The 20,730-nt window shown below is 32.9% G+C and overlaps 2 protein-coding genes across 3 annotated transcripts; one reads left to right on the forward strand and one right to left on the reverse strand.

Annotated features, from left to right (window-relative positions):
- The first annotated feature begins 540 nt into the window (after positions 1 to 540).
- Positions 541 to 3,951, forward strand: CCB4 (cofactor assembly of complex C). Of its 2 annotated transcripts, none has more exons than XM_039036150.2 (7): positions 541 to 989; positions 1,266 to 1,365; positions 1,493 to 1,566; positions 1,941 to 2,125; positions 2,239 to 2,309; positions 3,426 to 3,509; positions 3,672 to 3,951. In XM_039036150.2, the coding sequence occupies exons 1-7, from the start codon at positions 700 to 702 to the stop codon at positions 3,768 to 3,770; spliced, it is 903 nt and encodes a 300-aa protein (XP_038892078.1). In that variant the 5' UTR covers positions 541 to 699; the 3' UTR covers positions 3,771 to 3,951. The 2 variants fall into 2 exon arrangements, 1 of the variants encoding a protein (XP_038892078.1); XR_016530734.1 differs by having other exon boundaries at positions 581 to 989; positions 3,371 to 3,509.
- Positions 3,952 to 4,061: 110 nt separating this feature from the next.
- Positions 4,062 to 6,548, reverse strand: LOC120081357 (glycosyltransferase family protein (DUF23)). Its single transcript, XM_039036149.2, has one exon. It carries the CDS (start codon positions 6,062 to 6,064, stop codon positions 4,268 to 4,270), a length of 1,797 nt encoding a protein of 598 aa, XP_038892077.2. The 5' UTR covers positions 6,065 to 6,548; the 3' UTR covers positions 4,062 to 4,267.
- Between the last annotated feature and the right edge of the window lie 14,182 nt (positions 6,549 to 20,730).

Consider the following 20,730-nt stretch of genomic DNA (forward strand, 5'->3'; position numbering starts at 1 on the left):
TCTAAACTTATCCAAGTAAATTATTAATATAAATCGAGTATACAAATTTGAACTTATATAATTAAGAGTCTATGCTCAATAGATGGTTCATTTAATTAATATTTCACAAGCACACAATCACATAACGTTCTTAAAAGTTAATTTCACAAAACGAGCACCAAAACTTTTCATAAGAAGAAAAAAACCACAAATATTATTGTTTTCATAAAAATTAAATTAAATATAAGATTATTTTCGAATATAGAAAAAAGAAAGCAAAATATTTATAAATATACTAAAAACTTTTCGGTTAGCAAAAATTTGAAAACGGACCCAGGAATTCAGAATGATGAGAAAAAGTCGTGTGTTTTGTGAACGGCTCCAAACGAGCTCTCGGAGGCCAAATTTTTGTGGACAAACTTTTAGGCAAACGAAAATTTGATTTGAAAACGGACCTAGAACGATAAAAAAGAGCATAGACGGTTTTGAGAACGGAACTCTTTACTGTTTGTATACAGAATGGACTTTGATATCTTGTTATAGTTTATAAATATATTGACCGGTTTTATCATTTAAAATAAATTTTCTTAAATATAATTAATCAAAATACGCATTGCAACAATGAAACGGAGTGCTTGAGACGGCGGGTCGTGTCCCTTGGGCTGGACGGTGGAGTCCAAATCCCGGCAAATTAGTAAATTATTCTTTTTCTTGGTTACGATGGAAGCGGGAATTTTCTTCCCCGTCACTCCAATTCTATGGAGTTCCAATTTCAAGCGCACTCACTGTCCCGTTCGTCGATCTTTCCCGCGTATCATAAGGGTTTCTTCTTCGACTTCACAGGGAAGTTACAGAGGCCCGAAGCCTTCAAGGGATTGGGTGGCCGATTGGGTCTCCAAGAACGACGATGCCGTTCGGAGTTTGCCCATTTATGTCGGAGGAATTTCTCTCTTGCTCGTCCTCTTTAATCGCACCGTTTCTGGCATTGCTCCCGTCGCCGATGCCAGCAGGTTCGTTCATGTTAAATTAATCTATCGAATGCTGTTTATTTCGACTAGTTAATTTGTACTGCTTATTCGGGAATATTATAAACGCATCACTATAATTAGTAGTGAATTAAGAGAAGAAATCATTAATTCGTTGAGGCAAGGATGAAAATTCCAATCTTCGATAACTTAGTTCATAATTGGTGCTTTCCTATTTTGATGGCATTATTCTGCAACCAACATTCGCTTTCAGCTCGCTCTTTACGTAATTAGTTGTTCTATTTGTATCAATTTCGGCAGTTCACAGTCAAGAGCTGATCTATTAACTCTAGGATTAGCCGTTACGAATGTCTTGGCTGGTTTAGTGTGGCTGTCAATCAAGCCGAAATCTATAACACCGGTGAGGGGTTTACGATAAGATTTTCATACTCAATAACCTGTCCTCTCTCACTGTAACAATCAGCTCAGGAGCTGCCTGTTCTACTTCTTTTCTCATTTGTTTCTCCTACTTTCATTTTCCATGTCAGGTAAATCCACAAGGAGTAGCATGTGAGAGGATATGCTCCAGTCTCCCTGATATTGTAAAATCCGAGTTGTTATGGTAAATACTCTATAGAATTTTCTTCTATGACATTGTAAAACTGTGCAGTTAGGATCATTGAAAATCACTTTTTGATAGGATGCTTCGGTTGGCTTGGTTAATGGAGATTGATGAGTGAAACTTGATAATGTGCTTGAGGATTGACTTTTTATCTATTAGTTTCCCTATTATCTTTTGGAATTGTATTAGCCATATGTAATTTTGTTTCCCCTCGTTGTCCCACGATCATGAAAATGTCCAGTGACAGAAAGCTATCTTCATATGCCATGTATCAAATAAATTACTTTTGGTATTTGACGCTAAGGATTCTTACAGGAAAAAGGAAAAATCCTGGAGTAGGTGGTTAATGGTTACTTCTTGCTGCCATTTCTTAGGGTATGGACGTCTCTGTCAGAAGTGACATGCTGCAGGTCTCTGGTTGTTGTCTACGATGGTAAGTGTATATTTCAAGTTGGTTTTGCTGCGGAATCAGCTGAGGGTGATGGTGAAGCCGAACATGTTGAAGCTGGTAAATTGATGCAGGGATCACTCTATACGGGAAATCTCAAATCTCAAGCTCGTGAGTAGTCAATGACCTATGCACAGAGACCATCACACAATGTACTACTTGCTTCGTGCAGTAAATATCTGCAACTATTCGTTTTTGAGAAACTGTCCTTCCTATTTTTGCAGAGAGCTACTTGGCCAATCTCTCTCTTTATCCAGGGAAGTCGGAGCTGCCATTTCTTCCCTCAAATACTCAGGTACTTTGCTTAATACTGTTCAGGTTGTTGTTAGACTTCTTCCTTTTTCCTTTTCTTTTTTATCTTTCCAGAACGAATAACTGGTAGACAGTTTTCTGCAGTACTTCATTCTTTGGTTTTCGTCACTCTTACACAAATAATATATCTAGTAGACATATAAACTAATAAACCCATCTTCGTTACTCTATGCATGACTTAATATGGTGTATTGTAAATGAACGCTTGTGTTTGAAGCATCATTTGGTGCACTTGAAGAATAATTTGGTTGTTAATATATGAAATTAGCAACTGTCTATTGCATTTCAACATAATCTCTTCCAGAAATTTGGAAGATCTTTTCCCTGCCTACTGGCTAAATAAAGCCTCTTCTCTTGTTCACTGAAACCAGACTCTGCTACTTGGCAAAGTAAGGAGGAATGTGATAAAATTTTCACTTTGATTTGTAATTTTTAAGGTTATATCAGTTAAATATGATTTAATTCTTAACTTGTTTATTTATGGGCTTCCTTATTTGGAAGGCAAACTTGGAATTTTGTCAAGAGTCTTAAAAGACTGCTGCTGGTCTGCAGAACTGTTTCTAAAAACTAATCTTGTTATTGAACTCCCCTTGCTCAGTAGCCTGTGTTGGTGAAGGTGGAATTTTTTTATTTTTTATTTTTTATTTCCTTTTTAGAAGTGGAAGAGATCAACTAAAGATAATAAATCATGAAAACAGAGTGGAAAAATAGCTTTATAAAAATGGTTGCGTAATTGTATTTTACTACCTTTTCTTTTTCAAAAAGAAGGAAAACATGTATTAGACTCGACTTGTATGCCTCCAGCATCTCTCTCTCTCTCATATCCTTAGATGGTCTTTGCTATTGTAAGAATTCCAACGAGCTACTTTTTCGCCTTCAACTTCATCAGCACACTTCACATCACTGCTGATTTGGGGGGTATTTAAAATAATCCATTTTGACTCAGTTTATAATACTACATATATGGTATACATACAAATGAATAGAGAAGAAGGTGAACTTGTTACCGTGTGTTTGTGCACACTACATCTTACTCATGTACAGGCACATTCAAAGTAAATTGAAACCACTGCTTTCTAAGACAAACCTGCTATTCTAGGCTGTAATCTTGCAACCACTTGGGGAGAAGGGTATTGCTATAATTGGTGGCAACACTATTAGGGGTTTCACGACCTCTGATCAGGTACTCGTTCTGAAGCCTATTGGCTCTTTTTTAATGACTTGTCAATATTCGTGGATTTTGTATCTCTCAACGGGGCACAAACATTGCACATATTAGCTGTATATTGTCTTTCTTTCTGTGGCATAATTACAATTTGCTGCTTGAAAATTGAAATGTTGACAGGCATGGATTTCATTGGTTGGGGAGAAGCTGGATGCTACTCTGTTGAAATATTCAAATAATTTCCAACCAACGGCAAAATTGAGCTCAAAGGGGAACTGAAACAAACACAATATGGTTATTAGATTGTACATTGTATTGATTTCCACTATTATTTAAACCATAGGGTTGGAGAAGAAATAACATTGATGCTCGGAAAGGCAGGGGAAGTAACCCAACTCAACTAAGTAGTTGACTCATCTGTATATTCGATACATCATTAATGCAAAAGGTTCTTTTTCAATTGTTGACTCTAGATGAATTCACTAATTGAAGGTAATTTAATGCATTTTCTTTGTCTGTGGTAATGCTGAGTGCATTTTTCATAAGATGTGTGACATAGCAGACAGATGATTTATTCAAATTTGAAGTATGAATCATAAAGAATTTCATTCCAACATCTGAAAAGTGTGAGTTAAAAACCTGTAACTAAACCAATATCATGGCCATGGAGTAAAAAAAATTAATCAGATAAACATTCTTTTTGTAGCAAAAAAATTCAGTTGCTTGCTGTATGATTACTGTGTACAGTTCACTAAGCTGCAGGTTGCCAAGAGTTGTTAACCAGAAGCTTTCTCCCACGGTAGGTACCCTGTCAAAGGATCAGAGAACAAAGTCTGGACAAAATCTCTCAGTCCAGTGTCCCAAACTTCACAGAACTGTAACCTCCAATTAGGTGGTTCAATTGCCTCTGTTCCAAGCCCTGGTGCTCTATCCTTCGACCCTTCATTCTGTGCCTCCTGCCAATCAACAACATAGGTAGCTACTCTTCTGAAAAATTTAGCTCGAAAAGTTTCCCACACTTGATACTTGTAATGGTTTATGACAGCATTGCTTTTTGGAACGTCAAAGAACCCAAATCCTCGTTTCAACCTAAAGTGGTGAACGATATTGAGAAGTGTTATGTCAAGCATGTCTGGCCGGACAAACGATTTATGTCTCTCAGGACTCTGGAGCCGGCAAGTGTACCCCATTGTTACTCCCTGTGGTGGATGTGAAGTTAAACCCGATGGTCCAAAGCTATGGCAGGCCGTTCTAATTTCTGCAATGGATGTTGAATTGGAAGTTGAAGCAGATGACTCGGCAATGAGAGAATGAAGAGCATTGCGGCCGGCAGTATGGTATTCTCGCTGATGGCGATACTTTGAGGGGAAGTAGAAAAACTCATCAACATCAAAGAAACCGACCCACTTGCATTCGTCTCTAGCTCTCAAAGCACAGTGTGAGAAACCTGCTTCCTGGGTTTTAAGCCATGGCCAGGTTAGCCTACTGATATTATAATCTTCCAGGTTGAGCTCTCTAATGACTTCTTCAATGTTATCATCACTATTGTTGTCATAGATGAACCAGCGCCCCACTCCAAGCCAGGCGTGGTACATAATCCACTCACGAAGTGCTGCTGCTTGGTTCCACACCATTGTGCACACACAAAGCTCATGTTTTTCCTGATTTCTTTGCAGGTCATTCAGCTTGGAGTTGAAGAGTCTGGCCACTGAGGGCAGAGTCACCTGAAGATGGCTTTTAGTATTGACACTGCCACGGCTCACTGTAACTCGAATTCCCTTTTCCTTGTCTAAACTGCTAAGAACACCAGCCGGCAAGGAGCACCTGATAATTTCTTGAGCTGCAGTTACTGCTTTTGTGGTAAGCACATATTCTCCGTTATTGTTGGAATTCCCCAGTCTAAAGTGGCAGCTGAATTCAGCCGGATTTGATTCCTTGTGTGGTCGGAGATTTAGTCCCTTGGCAAACACCACAACCGTATCACCGTCAATTGCTGCCTCATAAACTACCCTCTCCCATGAGGCAGCTGGGTGCCTATTTTTAACCAACCAATGGTCATCAGCTTCCCCACCGCCCCTCCTCAAGTCCACGGCGGAGGCTGAGTAATTCAGTGGCGGTAGTGGACATCTAGCAATCGATCGAAACGCATCGTACTTATCCGTGGACAGAACTGACTGTTTGAGAGTCTCATGGTTCAAACCTCTAGCAACAGATTTGTGGTATAAACAATCCAATCTCTCATCTCGGCCGAATTCGCCGGTGACCATCAAAAGCAAATGGTCTGGAAACAGAACACGGCTTTCGATTCTCAACGGCGAATACTTGCTGCTCAAAGAATTATCAAGTGTGGACTTGCTAGCAGAGGTGGACAACCGGGAAAGAGTGGTGGAAGAGGCATCGAGAACTGGCCGGAAAGACGCCGCCGCAATCGAGAACCACTTACTTGATGAAAGAAACAAGAGAAAAGCAAAAAAGGAGAGGCAAAGAAACAGAGATCTTCGAGTAAAGAAGTGTACATGCGAGCTCGACCTCCCAAAACGCTTCCTTTTCCGCCGCTGCTGTTCCCAATCCATTAATCCCAACCAGAATCCAAAATTGACTCCGAACCCAAATCAGAAAAAGGCTCAGATCCGGTCAGATGTAAGCAGAATCTGAGTTCGTCGATGAAGCTTTTCCGATAACGTGTATCTTTCTGTTTGTCGGAGGTGCCTGTAATTACTGGGAAACGGAGTTTATTAGCTAAAACTAAAAGATAGAAGCTGCTTGATTGCTTACTGCTGGTAGATGATACTTTATTCACAAAGAGGAAGCGTGAACATCACTCTCTCTCTCTCTCTCTCTCTCTCTCTCTCTCTTGTCTTCTCCTGCTCCCGGACCAGACCAGACCATCGAATTTTCTTTTTTCTTTTTCCAAAGAAATTTTATGTTTTTGAAGCTTTTAAAAAAATACCCCTTTTGCTATTTTAATTCTCGTTTTGGCCCATACCATTACCACCACCTCACATGCCGGCTTTTATGCTTTTTTTTTTCCCACTCTCTCTCTCTCTCTCTCACAATCCCTTTTGTCAAACAAGCCGTGTTTTTGTTCAGAAGAGTAAATGGTTAGCTGGAAAATAGACTTTAGCCTCCTACTCACTTCTTAATGAGGTTTTAACTCCTTAATTATGTTTTCAATTACTTAGCCTCTATTGGGTAGAAATTCTGTATTCTGTTTTGTCTTTTCAGATTTACTTGAGTTTGACAAATGTGTATAAATGTATAGTATCAAATAAATTTTAAACCATGGTTTAAATTCGAATCTGATTTTTGAATTTATTACCAAATATATATTTGAAAAACATGAAATACAACTCTGTTTCATCGAATCTCTTGTTATTAAATTTATGTTTTTTAAATTCTTTTATCAAACAGATCCTTAATTCTTATCATTTGCATAGAAATCCTTGGGTATAGACGCATTTCTCGGAAACTTCGAATGAAATAAACAAAACAGATTCTCTGGTTGGGTCGATTTTATTGAATACATTAGTGGTATTTTGTTTGAGATTGTAATTACTGTTTAAGGAATCTTTAATTCAGTATTATTGAGCCGTCTGCCAAGTTTGCGTCATTAATGCATTAAATGGGAAAGAAAATACACGTGGAAGGGGGCGAGTTGGCTGACGGAGTCACCGCTTCCTATTATTTATGAACTCTATTCTAAAACTAATGTCTAAGGTTTTGTATTCATATTATTTTCACATGCCGACCATTTACTATGAAAAAAAAAAATGTTTCCTGAATTTGTACTAAAACAATTAATAATAATTCTCGGATTCAAAATCTTTCAATAATTGTTGTTTTTAATGGTCTGTATTATTTTTTATGTCGTGCCCATATGTCCTTTTAGGGTATTGGTAATTAAGTAAAGAATACGCCTTTAATTCCTGCAAGTAGAGGGAGACATTGTGGGAGTGAGAGGTTATTAAATTTTGGTTAAATTATAAATTTTGTTTTCAGAAACTTTTTTTTTAATATAATACAAGGAAGGCGGATGTAAAAAATAAAGATAAAAACAAATTTGTAAGATGCAGAATCCACCCATGAATGATGATCTTCAATTCAGATTTCTGAGAATCCAAATCAACGAGTGTGAAAAGTTAAATAATGAAGTGATGGAGTTATTCCTACGAATTACTAGAAGGAGGCCTATCTAGATGGAACCACCGTGATGAAAATCAAGAATGAAGTCATGAAAACTTAAACCTCATTTGCACATATAGCTTTTTCAACCAAGAGATTCTAAAGGATTACAAATCAGTTTTGAACCAAATAAGATAAATGTCAACTTTGAGAGTTCTAGAAATTCTCTCAAACATGACAATAGTTTCGACGAACTGAACGAAATCTGACAAAAGAAAATGGTTCTCCAAAACAAGTAGAACCTCACCATTTGAATCGCAATAGCCCTAACATCCATCTCCTTCATAACTATCACATCATAATTTAGGTGAAGAGAGCTAAGAGGAAGCCTGACTAATGCCAAACTTTCTTGGTAATTCGAGGAGGAGCCCGCATCATACTATCTTCAGTCTCAAATAAAATTACTATAATTTTGAAGTGTCTTTGTTATTTAATGCTTGAAGACATATTTTGGTTTAGTGACTAATGGATTGAGTTAGTGTCAATTCATTGATAGTAAGATAGATTATGATTGAAGTATGTGTAACCAAATATTTAGGCTAGACAAATCAAATGAATGTTGATGTATTAAGCCTAGAATAGACTAAAACGTTATCTAGTCTTCTACTATATATCACATCCACACCAACTTAATTAAGATTTTGTTTATGAGCATACTATGCTAGCCTTTCATTATTGATGCTAAAAATATGGATTAAATATAAACAAACATCACTTTCTTCGGTAGGATTGGTATGACAACATTGGAGGAAGGCGAGTAGGATTTATTTAAATTAATAAAAAAAAATTCTATTGTCGGTCCAATTAAGCAAATTAATGCACTTTTTGCTAGTAAGGTTAAACAATACTTTCAAACAAATAAATTTACTTTGAGTTAAATAAGAAATTAAAAAATTAACAAAAATACTTTAAAACATCCTATCCTATTTGATTTTGATAACAAGATTGGTAATGAATATATAAAGTTAAGAGTTGTTAATCAAAATAAACCAAAATGAACAATTAATTTTAAGAATGAAAAATTACGATTAATTTTAAGCAATTAAATCTAGTAGCAAATTAATTTCAAAATTAAAGTAGTATGGGAATAGAGAAATTGACACTGGAGATTTTATAATGGTTCGTCACAATCAGGCCCACATCCACTTTCCAAGCTCTTCTTGGATATGTTACTACAAACTTGACCACATTGCTAAAGTCAAACTGCTACAATGTTCTTTTTCCGGGAGCAAGAATGAACTCAATCGTTTCCATGATTGAGGATCAAACCGTTATAACAATTTTTTTTTTTTTTTTTTGGATCAAGAGCAACCCTTACAAAAGTTTGGAAAAATTAAAGAACACTCTTACAACTCTCTTAATAGAATGGATTTACAAATGTTAAACTCACACCAAATCAATCCTTATAATACATAAATCTCTCTCAAGAATAAGATGAAAAAAAATAAAATTGAAACTTGGAGAAAACAACAATCGAGGCTTAATGAATTGTGGATGATTATAGAAAGATGTGAAATCGTTGTTGAAAATTGGAGAAGAATGTGTTTGATGGAAGTTGGTGAAAATCAAATTTAATTTAGGCCATTAGATCTTGGAAATGAAAAATCGATGGTAGAGGTTTTTTTCCTTAAAACAACCAGTAGACACAAACAAAAAATAATATTATAATATATATCTTTTTTTTTAAAAATCACTTCTTTCAAAACCCAAAAAAAAGTAGAAGCCGACCATGTATCAAAAACTAGCGGTTAGACAGAAACATAAAATAATATTAAATTCATTTTCCTTTTAAAATCAATCTAAAAATCAAAAGTCCATCATGTGTCATTTCTCATATGTTCCAAGTAGCACCTTTTTTGTTAAATTTATTTCGGTCGTATCTTCTTCGTTTGAGATTCGATTTAAGTGATTCATATTGAGTTGGAATTGCTAATTCGAGCTCTACACAATGAATACTTTAAAGTACTTAAATTGTTAGTAAATTAGTTCATATTTCTTATCATCAAAATATTAGTTAATTAATTAATTTGAGATTAAGAGCCAAAAAGCCAGCAATCTCTGTCTTTTTTATGATGACAAACTACTAAAAAAAATGAAATCAAAAGTAGATAAACACATAATTTGCATTTCTTATCCTATCAACATGCCTTCTAAAACAACCAACAACATTTTAGATTAAAGACACATCACATAGAATCGATCAAGTTTAAGCAAATAATTTAAATGCTAATTTCACAAATTTCTCTCCCTTTTGAAATTAATTAAACTCTTCCTTAATAAGGGACAAAAAGACATTTAACACAAAATTCAACTTGAAGGTAGAAATATCAAATAAAATTTCAAATGAACCATAATTTTACTTCAAAGATAATTACTCTCCCTAAAAGGATAAATAATAATATGCATAAGAAGGATACAATATAGCAATATGGGAAACAATTTCATTCAAACATGAAATTCGTATACAGAAGTATATAACTTTCCCTAAAATCAAACATTGTCCTTTAAATTTAAAAAAAAAAAAAAAAAAAAAATCAATAAATAGCAAAGAGAAATTTAAGTAATTGAGATACCAACATATAAATTATTATAAAATAAACATAAATGGTTGAAAAATAAATTATATCAAATAACAACAAATCAACTTTATCACCTATTATGCCATATAAAAATAAAATTATAATAATTATAGGCAAGATAGCATACACAAGAAGAATTACTCTAGTTTTGAGCAAAAATTTCAAGGGATTTAAGGAACCAATTCTATAAATACCCCTATGAGAAAGGATTTAACCACTCTTTAAAACATCCTCGAAACACATTCTTTTCAACATAGGACATATAACATACTCATAATTTATTTTCATTCAACCATGTAAACTATAGAATATGCATAACTCATGCTCAAAAAATATTTAATAAAATTTTAATCTATTCCATCCAAAAGCATAAACATGATATATCAATCATCAAAATAACGACGATCTTTTGCAAGACTATTTTTTGCTCAAAACTTTCTAAAAAAAATACAAGGATAGAGCAAACATCTAATTGGCCGGAAAGCTAAATATTAAGCAATAAAGACAAATGTCAAATAAATGGATATATATAGATTTCTCGTGGCATTAAATCTAAATATCAATATAATTCGCAATATCTCAATTCCAGTCTTTCAAAACCAATAATAAATATCTCAATATACGATTCAAAAAATAAAAGTTACCAAATAAGTCATTTTCTTTCTTGGATTCAAACAAGCCATAAAAGTTGCTCCAATTTAAATAATTTCTCATTTGAAAACTGAGCATCAATTGCTTCTTGAATCATTCCTACAAGAAAAGCTCAACCAAAAGATTTTGATACTCATTTTTTGGGTCATTCATTGTTAGCAAGCAAAGACTTTTGAACTCATCTAAAATTAGCTCTAAAATTACTAGCATTCATCTCTCTCAAATAACAAGCATGATATTTATGACCAATTGTACCACAAGAATAACAATTCACATTAGGCAAGAATTTCTTTCTAACACAAAGATATTGCATTTTATTTCTATTCAATAAATTTTTTTAAGAGGATTTTTCAATTTAAAATAATTTGGTCTAATATGACCTTTTAATTCCACAATAAATGACATGTAGGCACAAACTTTGATTTCACATGCATAGTTTTATAAGTCTACTATTTTAGGAATTTGTCTGATTGGAGATTTAGGAACATAGCTACACAAGATGGAATTCATGTCTTCCCTGATGTCGGGGTAAATAGATAAATTGTCCCCTTAAAGGTTGATTTTAGGGCTTGAACAATGTGGTGTCATACCATTTCTTGGCCTGAGAGGGGTTTCGTCATAGTTGGACTATGACTTATTATTCATTAGAGAGATTAGTGATACTTAAGAAGTTAGATGTAACTACAGGGGCAAAACGGTAATTTTGGCCCAGTTGTACTTACGAACAATTTGTGAAGGGTCATACATTGTTGACTGGTTATATTTAATAAACACAAAAATATATCTGTAGTGCGAAGAGTGCAGTTGTTGTTCTTTAATGGAATGGCCGATAGTTAATGGATATTGAATACTTTAATTAAAGGAGTTTAATTAATTATTCAAGTACTATTGGAGCTTCAATTTATAGATTCATAAGGTCCCTCTATAGCTCAATAAGGATTATTGAGAATCAATTTTGGATTAATTTGAATTGTTCAAATTAATTAAGGGAATTTATTATTTGTGATATAATTAATTTAACTCAATTATATGTTATATAATCAATATAACGTATTTGATACATATAATATAAAGTTTATTTTGAGAGGAATTAAATATTTGAATATGATTCAAATATTAATTATATGGATGCGATTCAGATAATTAATTTTAATATAAATATGATTTATATTAAATACTACAAATGATTGAGAGAATTCAAACCATAGGTTATATTGTATTTGATACAATGTAAACTATAGGTTATATGTTAGATTGAATATAACATATATATATATATATATATATATATATATAAGTAGTTATTGTATAATTATATATATATTAAATAAATGGAAATATGTTTTATTTTATTTTATTTTAAATTTTTTAAATTTAAAATGGAGGGAGTTATTATAACTCTCTCCCCTAAATCTCTAAAACTCTCTCATATGTGTGGAGAGTCGTTTTAGTTTCTCACTTTTTTTCTTCTTCAACATAGAAGGTTTGTGTAAGTGGAACAATTACAAAAGATCTATCATAATTCTTCACAGAAATTTTTTCTCTGAGAAATTTCTCCTTTCAAATTTTTTGAATTCCTCTTCCCAAAATTTTCAGAGCCCACACACTCCTGATATTCTCACCCTACTCTATGGAGAATATAGAGGAAATAATTGTGGTGGTGTCCTCTTTATCATTTGTTTGTTCGAGGGTTTGAGATTGTTTGTGACTGAAGAGAAGGAAATTCGTGAAGGCAGTAAATTCTTCAAGGGTGAGATTTTTTAACCCTAAATTTCTTTTTTCTTCTCTCAGCATGCTGTAAATTTTTGTGTTAATACATAATTTTTTTTTTGTTCTGTAAAATTCTTTATTTTGTGAAATCTAAAAAATTGAGATGATTTCTGCTTCCGCAATGGAACTTCGTCATTCCTTCACTATCAAATAGTTTTGGAATATAATATCTAAATACTCTCTACCTCGTTCAGATCAAAATGTTTTAATTGTTTTATTTAATGCATTTTCAACTTCAACCTTAAATTCTCTAAACTTTTTAAAAGCTTCAGACTCATGTTGCATTAAATAAAATATTCATACCTAGAATAATCATCAATAAAAGTGATGAAATATTCAAACTCTTCTCTTGTCTTAACATATATTAGACCACAAAGGTCTGAATGTACAAAATCTAAGGGTTCTTTGGCCTTGTGATATTTTTCAGTAAAAGATCATTTAGTCATTTTGCCTTCAATGCATGACTCACATACAGGTAAAAAATTCTTTTCTAACTCACTTAGAAGTTTATTCTTGACTAATCTCTCAATTCTATTGAGATTTATGTGTCTAGGTGCCAAAGATTGATATTGTCATTAGGATAAATTTTAAGTTTTTTATTCTAAGTTATCACAGTTTTAAACAATTTGATATTTATGAGGGCTTTAGTTGCTAACGATCTTAACATATAAAGATTATCTTCGAGATTTGTAGAACAAATATATACATCATTTTTGTAAACAATCACTTTATTTACATCAAAGATTCTAATAGACATTTTATAGAAATAAGGTTCATTTTTAAACTTGGAACCATATATACCTTATCTAGTATAATATATGATTTCTGTAAACGAAGTCGAAGACCTCCCATTGTCGTAGCTGAGACGACATGCCCAGTTTCTACACGCATTGTCATCTCCCCAGCCTTCAGTTGCCACTAGGAACTAATTCCCTGAAATGAAAAACAAACATGGTTAGTGACGGCCTGAATCTATTATCCAGGTTGAATCATCATTCTCCACTAAACAAATCTACAAAACAAGTAAATCATACTTACCTTGCTTGACATTCTTCTTTTCTGCCAAGTATTTGGGATAATTTATTTTCCAGTGTCCCTCCTGGTTGCAATGGAAACGAATTCCTTTTGAAGCCTTAGCCTTCTTGCCCTTCTGGGTAGCAGGTGGTGGGTTAGCTTTTCTCTTTTCACCTTTATTCTTCTTCTACTTTTTGGTGCCAAAAGAAGAAGGCACATACTTAGTTCCAGAGGACAATCCCCTATAGAACTTCTTAGAGGGCAAGGCAACATTTATCTCACCCTTATGTTCCTTAGATTTCATTAAGGATTGGAAAATTTGTAGCTCATTGAGTAAGGTAGTCATGTTATAGTCAATCATGTTCATAACAACATTGCTATGGAACTGCAAGAAACTTTCAGTAAAGATTCCAGGATGAAGTTAACCTGATTGACTTCATCAATGACAGACTCATTCATCCCCGCCAACCTGACTGAATTCATCGATGACAGACTCTTTCATCTCTGCCACGTTGAAGTGGACCATCATGTTGAGAACGTGTTTTTTAACAGATGCCCCCTCTTACATACGGGCATTAAAGATGTTTTTCAAGCATCATGTCTGAGTTGTATGAACGGTTGTCCGAACATCCCTCGTAGGGATTCCACGATCTCATGGGCAGTGATCATGGGCGCATGCTTCTTGGCTAAGACTTCAGAAAGGCTTGCCAAGATATACGTTTGGGCCTTTTCATTTACCCATACCCAATGCTCATATGCCTCTCGAACGTTTCAAGTGGTGTTTTGAGTTGGTACAGGAGGACAACATTCCATAGGATAAATCTCACATCATCAATGATTAATATTGTGTTAATTGTGTTTTCCCATGTAGCGTAGTTTTCGCCGGTAAGTTTATCGGTGGTAAGTAAATTTAGTGTTGCGGAAGTCATTATTGAATTTTGCTTAAACATACAATCTATTTATATTAGTATTCAAGCATTATCCATTAGAAAAAACCAATCAAATTTAGCAAAATAATTTAATGTACCCTATGTGACATATATTTTGCAATGATGTTTCAGTGAGGTAGGGTAAAAGCCATCGTGGGATGATCAAATACCTCTTCACTGAAATGAGACAATCTCAACCAATATAAAGAACAACTCCTTGTTATTGTAAATATCAGTCACCATTGTTCGTCTAGAAACTATTAACTAGCTTAACATTTTCTTGTAAGTGTAACACTCATTTTAGATTCTAGAGTTCCACCCTAATGAGCCAATCGTAGAAAAAAAACCAATTAAGGCAAAAACTAAAGTAATCCTATCCATTTATGGAGTTTGAGTAAAAAATCATGCAAATGTTATCCATGGGGGACACAAGCAAAGATGCCTTGAGGTCGAGTATGAAAATTTACTATAAACTAATGAGAAAAACCGTGGGATGTGTTGACACACGTCCCACTCCCACTTACTATAAGCACTCTCTCCATCCACATTGATATTGACCTATACAAACACCACCTATAGGGCAACACAAATAGATGTGCCTCGAGACCGAGTATAGATCTTACGGTGTGAACTTTGAAAAAGAAACGTGAAAAAGAAAAATGAAGTATCATATACCCTATTTTCCTCCCACCAAGTGTTTTACTTGAGGTTGTTTAACTTAAGAAAATATGACTACTTATTTTTACTAAGTGATTGTTTTAAATTTGCCCAAAAGTAACACTTACTTTGGATAGTTAAACAACTTTGATTAATATTTATTAAACACTTTAACAAACTTTAATCAACAATTGCATGCTTGTAACAAATCTATCTAATTCATTTTTCCAGGTTAGTTCCCAGGTAGAGATGTTCCATTTCCATCAACTTAAATATCTAAACCTAGACAGAATTAGTCTTAGGTAAAAGGTTCCTTATAGACATGTTTGCTACAAATTTAATCTTTTAATTAAAATCAATTTAATCCTATTAAATTGATTAAAAAATTGAACTTATTTCTAATCTCATTAGAAATATGATCTTAGGTCTATGTGAATCAAGTTTTAAAACTATTTAAAAAAATGATTTTAACCTAAGTTTGCATGTAATTTTGAATTATTGATTTTAATTTCTAATTTCATTTAATTATAATAATTATAAAACGAAATGAAATAAACTAAAACCAATCATTGCATGTGAAAGCATACTTAGGTAAATTATAACAATTATAAAATAATCTAAGGTAATTTCATGCTTCATGCAATCCCATTTCATTACTAAACATACATAACACTTATATGCTAAAGTAATAAAATAATTAATGGTATATATCCATCCATACATTCAAACTATATATTATAACGCTTATAATATAAATAATGTTTGGCTACGTTATTAATACATGCAAACATCTATTGTAACACTTATATTATATGATGCGAGCATGCTATAAAATTAAATCATGTAACTATATATTATAACATTTATAATATAAATGATGCATGAATAATGCATAACTTATGGTGGGATTTTGCTATATGGCATACATTATGACATATATAAATAAAATTAAACCATACATCAAATGAATTATTTAAATAACAATTATTGGACCGGGATTGGACTTCTAAGCAATTAATTAAATTAAGATAACACTTATATTATTTTAATCAATTAAAAATAACTAACTATTACATAAAAAAAAGAGCCAAATTGATTCAAAACAGGTGAACCGCGCCCTAAACAGCACGAATCGGACTGTCCAACACTCGAATCGCCCATGAACCGCTTGAACCAAGCGAACTGGGTTCGAACCAGATGAATCTCGAACCAAACCGCATATGAGCCGGAAAAAAATTTCCGTCTCAGAGCGTTGTAACGTTACATGAAATTTTTCCGTTCATCGTTCGCAGTGTTGCAACGCTACTGTACAGTAGCCACTGTACAGTTACGAATTTTGTCGATCCTTCTCCGAATTGAGCCTCGTTTTCTTCAGAAAATCACTGGAATGATCACGAATGACTCAAAATTTCAAATTATAGACTCTATCGTAATTTATGCCAAAAAAATAAATGACCCTTACAAACCAATTTGTAAAATAAAGCGATAAATCTAAAAGGTCTAATCCCCCAAATATCCAAAAATTGCCAACCATTCACATTCAATACAAATTCATCAATATGAACAATATTATAGAATGCAATCCACCAAATCTGTAAAAGCAATTCTGAAAAATTAAAAATTGGGACAAAAAACCACCATATGGTACCAATTGAAGGAATAGTAAAGTTCCACTACGGAAATAGGAATTGTTCCTAATTTCAATTTTTTACAGAATCAAGAATTTTATAGAACCAGAATATAATTATGCATTAACACAAAATTTTATAGCATGCATGAAAGAGGAGGAATAAAGGATTAGGAAAGGTTAGAAATTATATAAACCTTGAAGAATAATTTTTTGCATGATTCCTCTTCTCCAAATTGAACACGAACAAGAAATCACAGTAATTGTTAGTGAAAATTGAGTTTTAAAAAGAAAAATGGCTTATGAGAATCCCATATTGGTTAAGTTGAGAAGTGAATTTTCCTTCATATACTCCTATTTTAGACCTTAGGTTTGAGCTCCAGGGGTATCTATATCTTAGAGGAAGTGAGGAGATAGATCAATGTGAGTACGATAGAAATCCCATGTGTTGAGTTTTTCGTTGGTGATGGTGCATTTTCGATCAAGACCTTTTTTTTTTTTGTTGTTTTATCATGGGGACGACATGATAATACCGTTGACCTGCTTGCACATATGGGCAGAGCCACGAAACGTCTTAAAGAGAGTGAGATCCCTGACTCAACCTATAACGAGTTTTCTTTTTGCAGGTTCCGTATTTCTAACGACTGTCGATTCCTGACTGTTTACTGCTATCGAGTTTCATCGTCAGAGGGTAGCCGGTTCCAACAATTACCAAATCAATATTTGGTTGGACACCATCATAAAGGGGATGAGAAATACGTGATGTTTGGGCTATGTGATTTTGGAAGAGATAGAGATTTTGAGAGAAAAAGTTTTCTTTGAGTTTTTGTGGAATCCAGAGAGAGCATAATTCACTTTTGTGAATGTCTGTGAAGAAGATGATGACCACACAAAAACCACCCACCACATGATTAAAAAGTTGAAGAAAATAAGGGGAGAGAGTTATAATTTCTCCCAAATTAATATTTTAAAAAAATGATTTAACAAAACAAAAATAAAAATTTAATACATATTTTATATGATAACTAGCTTATCATATAATATACATTAAACCATATGTTATATCGTATATAACACAACCTATACTTTTAATATTGTATCAAATACAATATAATCTATAATTTTATTTCTCTCAATAATGCATGTTATTTAATATAAATCACATTTATACTAAACTCAATTATATGAATCTCATCCATATAATTAGTATTTGAATCATATTCAAATATTTAATTTCTTTCAAAATAAACTTTATATCATAATTTATCAAATACATTATATTAATTATTATATCACATATAATTAATTTTCTCAATTAATTTGAACAATTCAAATTAATCCAAAATTAATTCTCAATAATCCTAGTTGAGCTACAGAGGGGACCTTATGGATTTGTAGATTGAAGCTTCAATGGTAATTGAATAATTAGTTAAACTCATTTAATTAAATTAAATTAAATTATTCGATATCCATCAACTGCTGGTCACTCCACTGACAGTTGCACTTTCGCATTACAGATATATTTATGTGTTCATTGGATATAACCAGTTAACAATGTGACGACCCTTCACAAATCGTTCGTAAGTACAGTTGGTCCAAAATTACCGTTTTGCCACATTGTTCAAGCCCTAAAATCAACCCTTAATTGAGCAATTTATCTACTTACCTCGACATTATGGAATGAGTGAATTCTGTCTTGTGTAGTTGTGTTCTCAACTCCCCAATCAAATGAATCCTCAAAACAGTAGATTTTTTGAGTCGACGATTTGGTCACTCTCATTCATACAAATCAAATGACCACCTTCATAGGCAGGAATTCATATCTCTTTAGAATTAAGGTCACGTCACCTATGGTCATCTTGGTGAAATGTAAGTCTCTATTATCGACATTGTTATATAATAAGAATAATCATTTCGTGGTCCGGTCTTATACAAACTCTTTTATATAAAACACCACCGCTCATATATCTCTATATGAATGATCAACATCAGATCATTTGTAGCACTTTACAACAATTGTAACATCTACAAAATGGGTTGTGTTTGTAGTATCAAATCACCACAAGCACACCATTGTGGTCGTCCATTGAAGAAGCAACTACCAATTGTTTCTCAGTGAGGACCATATTGACAGGTTTTTAGATTTTGGGAATCGTTTCTAAGATTTTGACAATGCTATTTGTTTTTTAGTTTTTTGTTGAGAATATAATTATTTTTTTTATTATTATTATTATTTTTTTTTTGCTTTTAGAAGTTTAGATAGAGTGTATTTGCACTTCTGAGTTGTTTTTGAAACATTGTCTATTTGTACTCAATTTGTTAGTCTTTGGGGTAGTTTGGTCATCTATCAATTTTTATTTTCTATTATCTAAATTCATTTTGCTATTTACAATTTTGAAACCTTCTTGTCATTTTTTTTAAAAGAAAATTTAAAATTTTCAACCTCTCTTGTCAACCCTAAAGTTTTTGTCATTATTTAGAATTCAAATCGAATAGATTAGTGGGTTAGGCTGTAACAATCCCTAAGGCAATTGGAAAACAAAACCAAAGTCCAAATAATTACAGTGCTAATCTCAGTTTCTTTTGAAACTTCTGCCATATTCAATCTTGGGTTTACATTTTTTTTTAATCAAAATGTTTACTTTCCCAAAAAGAAAATAAAACAAATAATGAGTAATTTTGCCAAATCTGGATGGAACAAGAGGATTAAAAATCTCACAACTATTTGACAATAATTTCACAACTATTTGTCAATAAAAATAGTAACCCGTGTAAGATCAAGAAAACAACTTTCCTAGCATGTTACCTACCCGCAACTATTTAGATATGTTTAGGTTAAGAAATGTTTATTTGTATTCTATAGACTTAAAAACTTTGTGTTAGTTAAATACGAGATTATCTCAAAATTAATTGACAATTGAGTTTTCAATGTGAGTAATAATTTTCATGAAAAGGTGGAAAAACAAGGAGATAAACTTAAAAATAGAAAAAAAATAGTCTTCAAATTTATTATTTTTTTGCTTTAAAACTCTCTTATTGGGAATGGCTTGAAATCATCTTCCACCTAACTCCATGAATGGGAAAGTTGATAAACTCCCAAAGATGCAGACAAGAACAATAATTCTTAACAAACAGCGAGAAGAAGAGGAAAGGAAAAAAAAAATAGAGAGAGAGAGAGAGAGCTTTGTTTCGAGTGTGATGGAGAATTAGGTCATTGAAAAAGTTTTTTTTTTTAATGAATATAATTTCTTGTTTGAATGATTAAATGGATATCAATTACTTAAGTTGAAATTTAATAAAGATATTTGGGTATATTCTTTAGGCTTAATCAACTTGTCGTCTTCACACAACCACCATTAAATTAGCTTTGTTTTACATAATGATATTAACCAGCAAATCTGGACAAATTAAACAGCTCAGATTTTGTAACAGTAACCTTTAAATTGCTTTCAACTTGGAAAAGTTCAATTAGAATTTCAAAGACCAACAAAACTGATCATTATACCATGTGGTATTGGTCTTATTGGTCTATATTATAATGTAAGTTAATTCTGTGGTATTTATCTACAAGATTATCCGCAACCACCGAGCCCATACAGGTCCAATATATTGGGCCGAATTTGGGTTACAATGACCCATCACAAACGTTATTTGGGTCCACCTCTAAAACCCAAATTTTAAGAGATAATTACAGAGCCTAGTTAAAAATATAGCAAAATTTACGTTAAGTTCTTCGATATTATAAAAAATAGATTATAAGGGTGTGTTTGGTGTGTGATAAAAGTAGAGAGTTGAGTTGAGTTGGTAATTATTATCTAGAGTTAAATTAT

This window comes from Benincasa hispida, chromosome 7, assembly GCF_027475165.1.
Source record: "Benincasa hispida cultivar pf3 chromosome 7, pf3_genome.v1.1, whole genome shotgun sequence".
In the NCBI taxonomy this organism is placed as follows: Eukaryota; Viridiplantae; Streptophyta; class Magnoliopsida; order Cucurbitales; family Cucurbitaceae; genus Benincasa; species Benincasa hispida.